This window comes from Scyliorhinus torazame, chromosome 4, assembly GCF_047496885.1.
Source record: "Scyliorhinus torazame isolate Kashiwa2021f chromosome 4, sScyTor2.1, whole genome shotgun sequence".
Lineage (NCBI taxonomy): Eukaryota > Metazoa > Chordata > Chondrichthyes > Carcharhiniformes > Scyliorhinidae > Scyliorhinus > Scyliorhinus torazame.
In genome coordinates this window covers 292676887-292692860 of record NC_092710.1, presented here as the reverse complement: position 1 = coordinate 292692860, position 15974 = coordinate 292676887, and the positions used below count along the sequence as shown (strand labels likewise).

Here is a 15974-nt window from a genome sequence, read left to right as displayed (position 1 = left end):
AGTATCTGAGGAGATGCCGAACATTGTTCACTGATGATGCACATCACCACTTCTGCCCTTATTGTGGAAGGAAGGTCATTGATGAAATAGCTGCAGATACTTGGGCCGAGGACACTACCCCGAAGAACTCCTGCAGCAATGTTTCGGGTCTGAGGTGGTTGGTCTCCAACAACCACTATCATCTTCCTTTGTGCCAAGTATGACTCATAACAATGTAAAGCTTTCTTCCTGATTCCCACCGACTTCAATTTTCTCGGGCTCTGTGATGCCACATTCTGCCTTGATATCAAAGACAGTCCCTTTCATCTCTGGCCTACTGAGCTGCTCCGCCATTCAGTAAGATCGCAGCTAGCCTGATTGTGGCCTTAACTCCACTTTCCTGCCTGTCCACCAAAACATCTTTGTAGATCAAAAATCTGTCTAACTCAGCCTTGAATGTATTCAATGACCGAACCTCCACAGCTCTCTGGGTAGAAAATTGCAAAGTTTCATGCCCCTCTGAGAAAATAAATTCCTCCTCATCTCCATCTTAAACGGGAGATTCCGTATTTTTAAATTGTGGCTCCTAGTTCTAAATTGTCCTATGAGGGCAAACATCTCTCAGCATCTACTCTGCCAATCAGAGTTTCTCTCGCTAATCTCTGATGAGTACAGACCCAAGACTGCCAAGTCTTCGTCACTCTCTTCCTCTAGAGCAGTGTTTTTCAAACTTTTTTTCCGGGGACCCATTTTTACCAACCGGTCGACCTTCGGGACCCAACCTGGTCACATTCACGACCCATGCCGGCCGACCTTCGTTGACTCACGCCGGCTGACCTTTGCGGCCCATGCCGGCTGACCTGTGCGACCCACCATTTTCTCTTTCCTCGTTTGTTGGTGGCAAAAATGGAGGAAATGGTTTGGGTCCCTTTGGCCCCAATGGTCCCTTTGATCCCTTCGGCTCCCCGCACTTGAAAAAAATAAGGCTGTGACCAAATAAAAGAAAATGCAGCCGCATGCGCAAGCGTGCCTGATCATCGGCGCGCATGCGCATAGTTTTGCTTATGCGCACTGATGATCGGACACGCATGCGCAGTGCGGGCAAACTTTTTTTTATCTGTTCCTGGCCATTTTGAAGGTCGCTCGCAGCCGGCATTATTAAAAGCGACCCTCCCGACACCCGCCTGCGACCCACCCAGGAGTCGCGCCCCCGAATTTGACAATGCCTGCTCTAGTGCCTTGTCTATCTTACCCCTTAGTCATTCCTTTTAGCCCAGCTATTTTTCCATCCTGTTTTGGACTGTCATTAATGTAATCTTTTTTTAATTTAGAGTAACCAGTAATTTTTTTCCAATTAAGGGACAAATTTAACGTGGCCAATCCACCTAACCTGCACATCTTTGGATTGTGCGGGTGAAACCCACGCAGAGACTGGGAAAATGTGCAAACTCCACACAAACAGTGGCCCGGGACTGGGGTGGAACCCGGGTCCTCAGCGCCGTAGGCAGCAGTGGTAACCATTGCACCACCGTGCCATTAATGTCATCTAATCCTACTTTCCTGGATTTCAGGATTTTTAAAAAACTTAAAGAGCCTTTTATCTATTTAATATTTCATGTCAGCGAGCTTTCCCTTAATCATTTTTTTATAGACTGTAAAACTAAGGTTCTGATTATTTCCTTATCTACTTTAAAGAATTAAAATACTTTTCTCATCCAGCATCGTTCACACCCACAGGATATGACAAGGTGTATCACAATTAATTATTTTTGCAGGTCGAGTCACTTGTTTTATAGGCTATGCGGGACCCAGTCTCAAAAAAGCATATGATATAAAAGGCCTGTTAATCTGGTTTTCTGGTGTTGATTGAACGATAACAGGAAAAGTACTACTATCTTCAACCAGTATTTCTGAATCTTTTACAGCTCCACCCTAAATCTTGAGCCGAGATTATGTGCTCACTTCTCTGCAATGTGCCTTGTCCCAATGATTTACAAACTCAAAGTGTTGCGCATCTAGCCAAAGCTAATATTTATGTATTTACTTTGTGATTGTGAGTTACCAGGTATTTTACCATTTCTGATTATGGATGCCATCCTGATGTATCCCTGGAGCCAATAATCGTTTTGTACCCAATCTATTAATCTGGGGCTGGTTCAGCACAGGGCTAAATAGCTGGCTTTTAAAGCAGACCAAGGCAGGCCAGCAGCGTGGCTTCAATTTGTGGACTTTCATGACAGAAAAACTGATGCTACACTGGACCGATTCTGTTACTATGGCGATATTGGATGCTTTCTCTACGTCCTCTCTGCCTCAGCAGCTGCCACGGCAGTTTCACGATTTTTAACAGCACAAGTGAACCGCGCTGTCGGGAACTCGCCCCATTGGAGGCGGAGAATCGCTAGCCCCTCAATAGTAGCAGAATCGGTCCAGGTGTAGCATCAGTTTTTCTGTCATGAAAGTCCACAAATTCTGCGATGGAATCTCAGAAACGGAGAATCCCGCCCAACACATTTAAATCGATGCAAATTTCTATATGACACCCAACACTAGAAGCAGAAAGTCTGCAGTTTATTAGCTAACCCTCTCAGAGACAAAGCTTGAGTTCCTACCTGAATTTCAAACATCCATTTCAGCAGCATAATACTCCAAACCAAATTTCCAGCATCTGCTGTGCTTTATGTGAGCTGAAAGCAGTATTTTATTTTTCGACGATGCATGAATGCAAGTCATTGTTGCCCTATCTTTTAAAAAAAAGCACATCCCCTGACTTACCATGTATATCACCACAGAGGATTCTCTGGTCTCTTTCTTTTGAGATTTATTATATTTCAAAACATCAAATGTGTATAAAAAGAGCAGTCATTTTATGTTTTAATTAATTAAGGATCAATTAATTTTGGCAATGAAATGTTATTAACTCATCCGGAGTATGGGGTATTTGCAAGCATCTATCAATGTGCAAGCTTCTTGTCAGCCACAGCAATCAGAAATAATTGACCAGAGAATGTTTACGACAAAGATGTATGATGTCCTTAAAGGCATGGTAAATATAAAGACAGCTCAGCAACAGTCCAATTATTGTGCTTACGTCATATAAAGTGAGATGATGGCAGACCAGCTAATAATATATGGAATGAAAGAGAAAATGCTGGAAAATATATGGAAATTAATAACATTTGAAACACTGGGTTGCAAATGAATGTGCAAAACTGTGTGATTATTTGGATATAGCATATTTATTTCTAAAAGTAAGGTTTGAAACTCAGCTCATGGGCAACTACACATCACTGAATTCAGCCCAAGCAAGCAACAGGAAAACAGAGGATGAGATTGGGCCTGGGATGTGGACATTTTGGCAGGCAGATGATTTTGGTATGTTGGCAATAGCAATTAAAGTAAAATGGATGTACTTACAGTCTTATTTTTGTAGTCACCGTAGAACATAGTTGTGAAGTAATTGCATGATGGCTGTTGCTTTCTCCTTCCAAGTTATTACTTTCCAGAGTTTTCAGCATTCCAGGATCAGCACTAGATTCTTGCTCAATCAGATTATATTTAATGGAGCTTCCCGTGTTTTGCTGATTACTTATTTGGCTAACTGAGGCAATAGCACTGCACTCTTCTGCAGACTTCAAAGCAATAGTTTCTTCACTGTGTTCATGAGTATCTGCACTTTGTAAAGAAAGAATGAAATTCTTCTTGCTTGCGGAATCATCAACAGCTCCATTACTTGCAACAAGAAATTTAGTATCAGAGTTTCCTGAAGCAGTATGTTTTTCCACTTTTTGATCAGACTTTTGATCAGTACTGCTGTGTGTCAATGGGCAAGTTTCAGAACCACTGAACTCAGTCTCTGCGCGTGATGCTTTTTCCAAAGAAATTTTTACAGGGGATTCTCTTTTGTTACCTGAAGTCGGACTGCAAGACGCCTGTTGCGCACAATTTTTCCTTGATGTATTTGGCTTGGATGGGTCTTGTACGGACTTTTCCCTGGATGGAAATGATTTTGGCAATGTTTGATGAGGGACCAAAGGAGGAGTGCTTTGCTTTGGTGAGGAGGCAGTTTTAACTGGAACTTCAGGGGACTTCTTATTGGAAGCTATTTCTTTTAATTCCTCTTCATTTGTTTTAGCATCTGCATACTCAGCGTCTCTATCAGACGGCTGGCCAGATTTCAAGGATCGCCTCCTCCTTCCCTTTCTTTTACCACGTTTGGACTCTGTGGGAGATTTCTTATCCATTTCAATAGACTCCAATGTTGCTGAATTCAAATCCGTTTTTAAACCTGAAAATAAATCAACTGACTTTACAGTCGTGTTTTCAGAACTTACTATGTTAATGAGAGAGTTGGTGGCTGTTTTATCTGTATTTGATTCTTGTCCCACTACACCATTCTGAATTTTTCCTGATAGGCTGCCTGTGGTGAACTGTTCACTGTCATGTGAGTTAGCTGCTCCTTCACCAATGTGAGGAACACCTCCTGTCTCTGCAACCTGGCTTTTTTTAGTAACTGGTGTGAATGTGTCCTTTGTGGATGAATCCTGTTGCTTTTCCAAGGTAGATTCACACAATGGTTTTTCAGCAATATTGTAATTTTCAGTTTCCTTTTCAAATCCTTGAACCACAGAATGGTTCAACTGGACAGTGTCATCCAAAACATTCAGTTTTGCACCAATATTGTTAATGGGCAATGAAACAGGTACTTCTGGCAATGCTATATTTGAATTTTCTTTGATTTTAGGAGGATGCACGTCAATTTCAATAACCTCAGCTACTTGTTCAATCCTCACAGTCTCCGAAATTGGTAAAACACATTCCTTTACAGCTGGGATATCTAAACAGTTAGCAATAGTTTCACAATCATATTGACCTTCAGCTAGCCTGTCACTATTTACAAATTCACTACCCTTTGTTCGTATAGTGGCTTGGGATATGTTTTCATTGATACAGCAGGTATCAAGTTCACCAATTTCATATTCCTTAGCACTTCTGTCAGCTGAGGGCAAACTTGCATCTGCACAGGCTGAAGATAATGAAGTATCCTCCTTGTTTATCACCACACTTCCAAATATATTTGACACATTGCCTACAAAGGCAGTTACAAATTCCGTTGCTGGATTAGTATCAGCACTCTTTGAAGCTAGTTGTCCTCCAACGCACTCAAACACAGTTTGGTTTTCAGCTTCCTTGTGGATGCTCTGCAGGTTGACATCGGCCACTATGACATTCTTATTTGCCGACCTGTTTTCTTCAGTTGAACTCACGGCCAGCTGGGCTGGATTACCAACAGCTGGTAACAGGCTTCTTTCCTCTGGGGAGCCCTCCGGTATCTCTGCTAGATGTTGGTCAGCTGCTTTAGTCTGAGTCACTCCTTCCCTCCTACTGTCGTGCGAAAATGAGGATATTACTGAATCAGGAGTTCCCTGCACACTTGCACTCTCCCCTGAAAAACTGAAGTCCTTTGTCACTGGAGGACATTCGTCCACTGAATTGCCGTGGCTTGACGATGGAGATGCATTTTTTGAACCCTTTTTTATAGAACTAAATAAACCTCCCAGGTAATCCAGCACTTGTTTCTTTTTCCCCTCTTCTGCCTTTCCGGAAGCTGGAACACGATTATTTTGAAACTATAAGAAAACAAACAAAGAGTTTGAAAGAAATAAAAAGTAGGTTTTGAGTACAGTATAAAATTTCAAACTATCGTCAAATATAATCTAGGCTAGAACCATGTACTTTCAAAAAAAAGTTTTGATCTACACAATTACTGTAGTCGATGAGTAAGCATAAAATACGTGGTTATTTTATTGTTAATTCATGACAAACGGCAGGTTATTACTTGGACAAGATTTGTTTCTGAATGGACGCCTTCCGAGCGGAAACTCTCTCAATATCTACGTAATGTATCGATGAGACTGAGACACGGTTCAGAAGGATCTCAACTGTTTCCTTTGCAGCCGTGCATCAATGTTTACAGCCCTGCCGACGAATTGGGAAGCATGGCTGAGGTACAAGAGGGGGAGATGAAGTGGGAGTGATGCTGACGCCGCGAGCTCCAGGTGAGCGCTGCTGTCTCCGCGCCGCCAGCTCCAGGTAAGCGCCGCTGACCCTGCGCCGCGAGCTCCAGGTGAGCGCCCGCTGACCCTGCGCCGCGAGCTCCAGGTGAGCGTCCGCTGACCCTGCGCCGCGAGCTCCAGGTGAGCGCCCGCAGACCCTGCGCCGCGAGCTCCAGGTGAGCGCCGCTGACCCTGTGCCGCGAGCTCCAGGTGAGCGCCCGCTGACCCTGCGCCGCGAGCTCCAGGTGAGCGCCGCTGACCCTGTGCCGCGAGCTCCAGGTGAGCGCCCGCTGGCCCTGCGCCGCGAGCTCCAGGTGAGCGCCCGCTGACCCTGCGCCGCGAGCTCCAGGTGAAGGCTGCTGTCCATGCGGCTCAGCAGGAGCCTGGCGGTTGAGGAGTGGTGAGGTGATGTTACGGGCCAAGCCACCCGTGAAACATGATAACCATTGAGCGGGAAACCAAAAGGGTGCCGAGAAATTCTCACAAGAAAGGAAACAATGCAGGACTCTAATTCTGACGGGAGGCCGTGACCAGATAAAAGCAGAAAAAAGGGGCTGGATGTTGGCACAATTCATTAGTAACTCAAGACGACGGATGACTCAGAGACTTAACAGAGCAGGCTACAACCACACCTTCCTCAAAAGTGCTGCAAATAGTCAGGGCAGGCTGCATCTGTGGTGAAACACTTAGGGGACGATTCTCCAAAATGGAGACTTCGGGGGCGATTCTCCCAAATGGAGCCCAAGTGTTCACACCGTCGCATTTCACAATGGCGCGAACCGGACCCGGGTACGACCTATTCTGTCCCCCGCAGGGGTCCAGCACGGCGCTGGAGTGGTGCACGCCGCTCCAGCCTCCCTTCCCGGCGTCAAATGGGTACCACGCCAACCCATGCATGCGCAGTTGGGCCACGCCAACCTGCGCATGGGACTTCTTCAGCGTGCCGGCCCCTACGCAACATGACGTGGCGGTTCAGGGCCGGCCGCGCAACAAAGTAGGCCCGGAGGGGGGGTGGGAAGAGGCTGGCCCGCCGATCAGTGCGCCCCGATCACAGGCCAGACCCCCTCGGAGGCCCCCCCCCCCGGTGAAGGAGCGCTTTCCCCCGCCCCACAGGCCGCCCCCCCAACCCTTCGCGCAGAGTTCCCGCCGGCAGCGACCAGGGGTGAACGGCGCCGGCGGGACTCTGCCGTTTCCGCGCGGCCGCTCAGTCCATCTGGGCCGGAGAATCGGCGGCCCCGCCACGTACAGCGGCCCGCGACCGGCGCCGGGTCAAACGCAACGGCGCAAATGGCGCCGATTCTCCACACCTCGGAGAATCGCGCGCTGGCGTCGGGGCGACGTGGCGCGGTTGCGGCGATTCTCCGGCCCAGCGCGGGGCTCGGAGAATCGCGCCCTTAACATTTCCCTATTTATTGACTACAGCTTTGCCTTCAACACCATAATCCCAGCCAAGCTCATATCAAAGCTCCAAAACCTAGGACTTGGCTCCCCACTCTGCAACTAGAACCCCGATTTTCTGACCAACAGACCACAATCAGCAAGAATGAACAACAACACCTCCTCCACAATAGTCCTCAACACCGGAGCCCCACAAGGCTGCATACTTAGCCCCCCTACTCTACTCCCTGTACACACACGACTGCGTGGCAAAACTTGGTTCCAACTCCATCTACAAGTTTGTTGACGAGACAACCATAGTGGGCCGGATCTCGAATAATGACGAGTCCGAATACAGGTGGGAGATAGAGAACCTAGTGGAGTGGTGTAGGGACAACAATCTCTCCCTCAATGCCAGCAAAATTAAAGAGCTGGTCATTGACTTCAGGAAGCAAAGTACTGTGCACACCCCTGTCAGCATCAAGGGGGCCGAGGTGGAGATGGTTAGCAGTTTCAAATTCCATGGGGTGCACATCTCCAAAAATCTGTCCTGGTCCACCCACGTCGACGCTACCACCAAGAAAGTACAACAGCACCTATACTTCCTCAGGAAACTAAGGAAATTCAGCGTGTCCACATTAATCCTTACCAACTTTTACAGATGCACCACAGAAAGCATCCTATCGGGCTGCATCACAGCCTGGTATGGCAACTGCTCGGCCCAGGACCGCAAGAAATTTCAGAGAGTCGTGAACACCGCCCAGTCCATCACACGAACCTGCCTCCCATCCATTGACTCCATCTACACCTCCCGCTGCCTGGGGAAAGCGGGCAGCATAATCAAAGATCCCTCCCACCCGGCTTACTCACTCTTCCAACTTCTTCCATCAGGCAGGAGATACAGAAGTCTGAGAACACGCACGAACGACTCAAAAACAGCTTCTTCCCCACTGTCACCAGACTCCTAAATGACCCTCTTATGGACTGACCTCATTAACACTACACCCTGTATGCTTCATCCGATGCCAGTGCTTATGTAGTTACATTGTATATGTTGTGTTGCCCTATTATGTATTTTCTTTTCTTCCCTTTTCTTCCCGTGTACTTAATGATCTGTTGAGCTGCTCGCAGAAAAATACTTTTCACTGTACCTCGGTACACGTGACAATAGACAAATCCAATCCAATCCAATCCAATTTCACGTCGATGACCTTTCCTCAGTTTTATCTGAAATTTCTAGACTCTGAGGCTGAACAGAGCAGGCTACAACCACACCTTCCTCCAAAGTGCTGCAAATAGTCAGAGCAGGCTGCATCTGTGGTGAAACATTTGACATTTCATGTCGATGACCTTTCCTCAGTTTTATCTCAAATTTCTAGCATCCTCTGTTTTCACATAAGCTGCAGTTGGATTTTAATATACTTGGTACTTGGGCAGACTGGTGACAGGGGAAAATCATTATAGGGCAATTCCAAGTGTTTCGCATGAAGACAAAACCAGAAATGGACTCTAACAATACAGTGGAAACAATATGATGTGCATGGACGAACAAAGGAGATCTCAGGATCCTGACTGACAACAAACAGGAAGTGGCAGTGATTAAATTAAGTTTTGGATAAAAATTGAGTTGAAATAATGAGGTAATCTTGCGACAGTCTAAAGGGTCTAGATTCTAGATCAGTCTTGTCCCACCTCTGCGGGGAGGTGGGGGGGCACATTTTTTTTCTTACACTCGGCCAATGAGTATATTTCGGAATATGAGGGTTTTGCACAAATTAAACATGAATTTCAAAAAAGTTGAATGAAAAGATTTATTGTGAAAACAAAAATGTCAATAATAAACTAGGCGGCACGATAGCATAATGGTTAGCACTGTTGCTTCACAGCAACAGGGTCCAGGTTCGATTCCCGGCTTGGATCACTGTCTGTGCAGAGTCTGCACGTTCTCCCTGTGTCTGCGCGGGTTTCCTTCAGGTGCTCTGGTTTCCTCCAACAAGTCCCGAAAGACGTGCTGTTAGGTGAATTGGACATTCTGAATTCTCCCTCTGTATTCCCGAAAAGATGCCGGAATGTGGTGACTAGGGGGTTTTCACTGTAACTTCATTGCAGTGTTAATGTACTTGTGACAATAAAGACATTATCATTTAAATAAGTGAAGAATAAATAAAGATGACCATTAGCGTATGAAAGGGTGTGCGTGTTTGTGTCCAGCTCACTCCCAGTCACCAGGTGCTCGCTAACCTCATGAGGCCATTGACCTTTTGCGGTTGTGATCATCCGGCAGGTGGTAAATGCTGTGCCAACCAAATCCCAAAAAGGAAAACTTTTCATGCAGTCACAACTATTTTCTATCTGTATTTTAACATGAGTAAATATGTATATTGAAGTCAGGAACCACATATTCCAGTAACATAAATGCAAAATATTACAGATGCTGGAAATCTGACATAACACTTTCAGATTTTATTTATTTATTTATTTTATAAATTTAAGTACCCAATAATTTTTTTGTCCCAATTAAGGGGCAATTTAGTGTGGCCAATGTACCTAACCTGCACATCTTTGGGTTGTGGGGGTGAAACCCACGCAGACGTGGAGAGAATGTGCAAACTCCACACAGACAATGACCTGGGGCCGGGATTGAACCCAGGTCCTCAGCACCGTAGGCAGCAGTGCTAACCACAGCGCCACCATGCCACCCACACTGAGATTTTAAATATTAAATAAAAGCATTTATTAACAGAAGAAAATAAAAATGAAACACACAAGATTACATTTACAGTCAAAACTAGTCTTACAGAACATTTCCCCCAGAAAATCTTACTTAGTTAGACCCACAAAAAACACCCCTTTAGGCAACAGTCCTTACAGATATTTAATCTCAAAAATTCCAGAAATATTACAACAGCGCAACCCACTAGCTGTTGTAGCCACCTAAATTGGCCAACTCCCGATTTAAAATGGCGAACGGCAAAGGCTGATGGGAAAGTCAGCCAACATAGACAGAAACCAGCAGGTGCAGGTTTGCTGTGTATTTAACTCTGCAAAAGGCCAGACAACATCGATACCAGCGACCATCAGCTTAACAATGTAGCAGCCATCTACATACTGATGAGCAATTCCCGGGAACAATAAGTAACAGTTGGGACACACAAAGCAAAGCCAGACTCCCCGGCGCCAGCAGGAGCCAACACAAAGGAGGTAAACGAACACCTCAAGACCACCCATCCATCAGGGAACCGCTCCAGTATTGGAGAAATCGAACCAAGCGATTGGGACAAAGTCCAATCACTTGGGACCAGGTACAGCGTCCGCCCCGAAAGGCGGGAAGCCCCTGGGGACTATAAGAGTTAAGCCCCAAGTTCAAATCGCTCTCTTCAACTCTCTCTCTTCGTCCTGCCTGGGTCACCCAGCAACACGAACCAACATTGACCATGACCGGTGCAGTGACCACCGACAGAAGTAAGTCTTAATTCAATGCTCGCTACGAGATAGGCGCTCCTAGCTACCAATCCGTACCAACGTCGAATCCCGCAGACTCAGAATCCGAACGAAAGGCCATTTGTTCCCCTGACCTGGTGGGCCAGTCCGAAGTTAAGTATAGGCCTGTTAGTTGTAGAAGTAGCTTAGACGTAGAATTTGTGCATGAGTAGCGATTACTGTGTATAATAAATGTGCTTTCATTTGAATCTTACTAATCGGTGTATTGGGTTATTGATCATTACTCGGACTTGAATCTCGTGGCGGTATCATAATGATACCTGGCGACTCAAGAGCAAAGGTAATAAAACAGGGCAATTGAACCAACGGAATGTTACAACATTATTTGGCGACATCTGACGGGACCAGATCTCGAAGTGGCATACCCACTCCGGCAGAACTCAGAATTTGAATTAGAGATCCAATTGGGAACAGAAAATCACAAGCGTTCAAGCAGTTCTGATCAATACTCATAATGCAGAAGTGTGTGTATGCATGCGAAACTAACAGGGCGATAAGGTAAAACTGATAGATTTTTTGTTGCAACAAAACTATCGGGAGTTTGTATTTCGGAAAGTAGCGAAAGCCATACCCGTATTTACAGCACCGCCTTAATACCCCTGTCCCAAATTTGAAGAGCAGCATTCTGATAGGAAAGGTGGCAATGCAGGCAATGCAATGCCTCATGAACCCAGAGGAATTTGCGGTCGCAGCGGCCAGCAGCAGTAGAGTGGGACAATGTCCCATTTGGGAAGAAGAAATCAAGAAGTACCTCAAAGGGTAAGGATGGCCCCTTTGGAGCAAATTCTGTGACAACGAGGAAACAGGTCCCGGTATAGGACATACTTGGTGGGAGAACCTGAGCGAGATCCACAAAAAGAGCTTAGGGAAAGCTCGCAAGCCAATGGCAATCGTGTCCTGCTTGGCACAGTTGCGAGGCACAGAGGAGGTCATTAGGACGCTCCGGAAAGAAGTAGAAGGCATACATCGAATGAGTAAGGTCGATGTAAGCGAGATAGAAAGAGAGAACTTAGAATTGAGAAGGAAGTTAGTAGCAAAAGACGGAGAGGTGGAGGATGCCAAAAGGGCACACCAGTCTTGTCTGGTGCACTTAAGCAGCTTCCAGTCCCAATATGAAAAGGCCTATCAGGACACTCAACGTGCGGCCCTGGTACGTGAAGAAATAGAGAAGCAGGTAGAAGCTTTGCAGAGACAGTGTGGTGACCTGAAGGCAGCGTTAAGAGCACTCCATGCTGCCACCACGGAGCAAAGACAAAGCTCACTAGACCACGCAAAGTGCCGGAAGCAGATTGCAGAGCTGCAATCTCTGCTTTCAATTCAAAAAGGATTCCAGGAAACCTTTGGAGCAAAGTTAGAAGAGGAAGAAGGCCCTGATTGGGAAGAATTAAACAAGACAGCGCAGAGATATGTTCAGGGAACATGTGCGCAGGGAAAGCCCCAAAAGAGAAAAGCGCCCCAACCCCCCACAGAGCAGATAGTTCAGGCTCCAATGAACCCAGTCACCACCCACCGCACAGCCACATCGGACGATGCGGAATTTCTATACTCCACCCCCTTAACAGTGACCCAATTACGGGACGCGTGCGATAAGATCACACCGTTCCTCCCCACCTCAGACCCCCACCATTTCTTTGCCTGAGTAAAGCAGCAGGCGTCCATTTACGGCCTGGATGAGCGAGAGCATGTAAAGCTCACAGTTTTAAGTTTAGATCCTTCAGTCGCAGCAGCCCTTCCCGACCCACAGAATGTAGGAGGAGGCACCCTTGCAGAAATGCATACCGCGATCCTGGATGCGAGCGGGTGAAACCGGGGTGACCCCGTAGATGGCCTCAACAAATGCAGGCAAAAGAAAGACGAGCAGCCCACAGCGTTTGCTGGACGCCTGTGGATCTACTTTGCAGCAGTCTTTGGAGACGTGGACCGTGCCCATTTGTCCCCAGACAACATGGCCAAATGGACCCGCACCCTTATCTGCCACAGAAACAGGACAGAAAGCGTGCGCCAATTATGATCCCTCAGAGGAGGCTCATAACGAGAAGTGGGTAGTAAAAAGATTGTCCCGCGCCTGGGAGCAATCTGTACAAAGCAAACCCGCAATTAAAAATCCCGAGGAAAAGCAGGCCGCCACAGATATACAAGCGGTTAAAACACACCAGAACCCCGCATGGGTAAATGAGGGAAAGAACAGCCCCCCACAAAAGTCACAGGAGTGTTACAAATGTGGACAGATGGGACATTTTGCAAGAGAGTGCAATGCCCCTAGAAAGCCACAGAGAGCCCAGCAGACGGGCACTCTAAGTGGGAATAAGACAGAGCCCATTCATAGTGTTAGCGTCCGTTCAGATCAGACGGATCTGAACGGAACGGGCTGACGGTGTACAGGCTCCCCCAGTTGCGTCTGCGACACCCTTTGGGATAGGTCCGGATGACCGGTAGTTGCAGCGAAAATTAGGGGACAGCCCATCGAATTTCTATGGGACACAGGAGGGTCCCGCACCACAATAAATTCCTCCACCCCGTTTCAAAAAGACACGTGGCCCACTACAGCCACCATCACCCTCAGCGGCTTTGCAGGCCACTCACAGCAGGGACACATCACAGCCCCTGTACCCATTCAATTCGGCAACATCACCACCAAGCACCCCATGGTTTTAGTCGATCTGCCCCACACAGCAGAACACATTCTGGGAATCGATTTTATGAATTCCCACAACTTATCATTTGATGCAGTCAACCAGTGTGTCTGGAAAATGGCAAAATCCGCAAGAGCCCCCGCAACGCTCAACATAGGGTTGGCCCACTGAAGGATAGGCAAGGGAATCTATGTGTGGAGCCAGAGGAAATGGGCGATGTACTAAATGAAATCTTTGCATCAGTATTCACCAAAGAGAAGGAATTGGTGGATGTTGAGTCTGGAGAAGGGTGTGTAGATAGCCTGGGTCACATTGAGATCCAAAAAGACGAGGTGTTGGGCGTCTTAAAAAATATTAAGGTAGATAAGTCCCCAGGGCCTGATGGGATCTAACCCAGAATACTGAAGGAGGCTGGAGAGGAAATTGCTGAGGCCTTCTCAGAAATCTTTGGATCCTCACTGTCTTCAGGTGATGTCTCGGAGGACTGGAGAATAGCCAATGTTGTTCCTCTGTTTAAGAAGGGTAGCAAGGATAATCCAGGGAACTACAGGCCGGTGAGCCTTACTTCAGTGGTAGGGAAATTACTGGAGAGAATTCTTCGAGACAGGATCTACTCCCATTTGGAAGCAAATGGACGTATTAGTGAGAGGCAGCATGGTTTTGTGAAGGGGAGGTCATGTCTCACTAACTTGATATAGAGTTTTTCGAGGAGGTCACAAAGATGATTGATGCAGGTAGGGCAGTGGATGTTGTCTATATGGACTTCAGTAAGGCCTTTGATAAGGTCCCTCATGGTAGACTCGTACAAAAGGTGAAGTCACACGGGATCAGGTGTGAGCTGGCAAGGTGGATACAGAACTGGCTAGGTCATAGAAGGCAGAGAGTAGCAATGGTAGGATGCTTTTCTAATTGGAGGGCTGTGACCAGTGGTGTTCCGCAGGGATCAGTGCTGGGACCTTTGCTGTTTGTAGTATTATAAATGATTTGGAGGAAAATGTAACTGGTCTGATTAGTAAGATTGCAGACGACACAAAGGTTAGTGGAATTGCGGATAACGATGAGGACTGTCAGAGGATACAGCAGGATTTAGATTGTTTGGAGACTTGGGCGGAGAGATGGCAGATGGATTTTAATCCGGACAAATGTGAGGTAATGCATTTTGGAAGGTCTAATGCAGGTAGGGAATATACAGTGAATGGTAGAACCCTCAAGAGTATTGAAAGTCAAAGAGATCTAGGAGTACAGGTCCACAGGTCATTGAAAGGGGCAACACAGGTGGAGAAGGTAGTCAACAAGGCATACGGCATGCTTGCCTTCATTGGCCGGGGCATTGAGTATAAGAATTGGCAAGTCATGTTGCAGCTGTATAGAACCTTAGTTAGGCCACACTTGGAGTATAGTGTTCAATTCTGGTCGCCACACTGCCAGAAGGATGTGGAGGCTTGAGAGAGGGTGCAGAAGAGATTTACCAGGATGTTGCCTGGTATGGAGGGCATTGCTATGTGGAGCGGTTGAAGAAACTCGGTTTGTTCTCACTGGAACGACGGAGGTTGAGGGGCGACCTGATAGAGGTCTACAAAATTATGAGGGGCATAGACAGAGTGGATAGTCAGAGGCTTTTCCCCATGGTAGAGGGGTCAATTATTAGGGGGCATAGGTTTAAGGTGAGAGGGGCAAGGTTTAGAGTAGATATACGGGGCAAGTTTTTTTAAACAGAGGGTAGTGGGTGCCTGGAACTCGCTACCGGAGGAGGTGATGGAAGCAGGGACGATAGTGACATTTAAGGGGCATCTTGACAAATACATGAATAGGATGGGAATAGAGGGATACGGACCCAGGAAGTGTAGAAGATTGTAGTTTAGTCGGGCAGCATGGTCGGCACGGGCTTGGAGGGCCGAAGGGCCTGTTCCTGTGCTGTACATTTCTTTGTTCTTTGTTCTAATACGCGAACAAAATTAGAGCAGTAGGCGAATTTTGGTTCAACCCGACCACACTTAGCACGGACAAGCAGGTTAGGGCAGTTCTGCAAAAGAACAGGACAGCATTCGCGACCCACAAACACGACCGTGGCCGGATGACTGACTCCGTACAGATCACAGGACCTGACCCTAGACCCCAAAAACAATATGGATTTCCCCAAGAGGCAGAGGGAGAAATCTCAAAGGTAATAGACAGCTTATTAGAGCAGGGCATACTTACATCAGTAGCCTCCACTAATAATGCCCCGATTTGGCCAGTGAGAAAGCCCGGTGGATCATGCGACTGACCATCGATTACCGGGAACTCAACAAAATCACCCCCGCAGCAGCCCCCACAGTAGCAACAAGTCCCGAGACCATGCTCAAGCAGGGACTCAATTCCCGATACTTCACGGTTTTGGATGTCAGGAATGGATTCTGGTCCATTCCATTGGCAAAGGCGTGCCAGT

General features: G+C 46.9%; 1 protein-coding gene across 3 annotated transcripts in view; it reads right to left on the bottom strand.

Annotated features, from left to right (window-relative positions):
- The window catches only part of LOC140410996 (uncharacterized), a 357930-nt gene that overhangs the window by 130229 nt on the left and 211727 nt on the right, over positions 1 to 15974 (bottom strand). For all 3 annotated transcript variants that reach the window (XM_072499917.1, XM_072499918.1, XM_072499919.1), the window contains one exon: positions 3397 to 5609. In XM_072499917.1, coding sequence (XP_072356018.1) covers positions 3397 to 5609 — 2213 coding nt within the window. The remainder of the gene's footprint in view (positions 1 to 3396; positions 5610 to 15974) is intronic.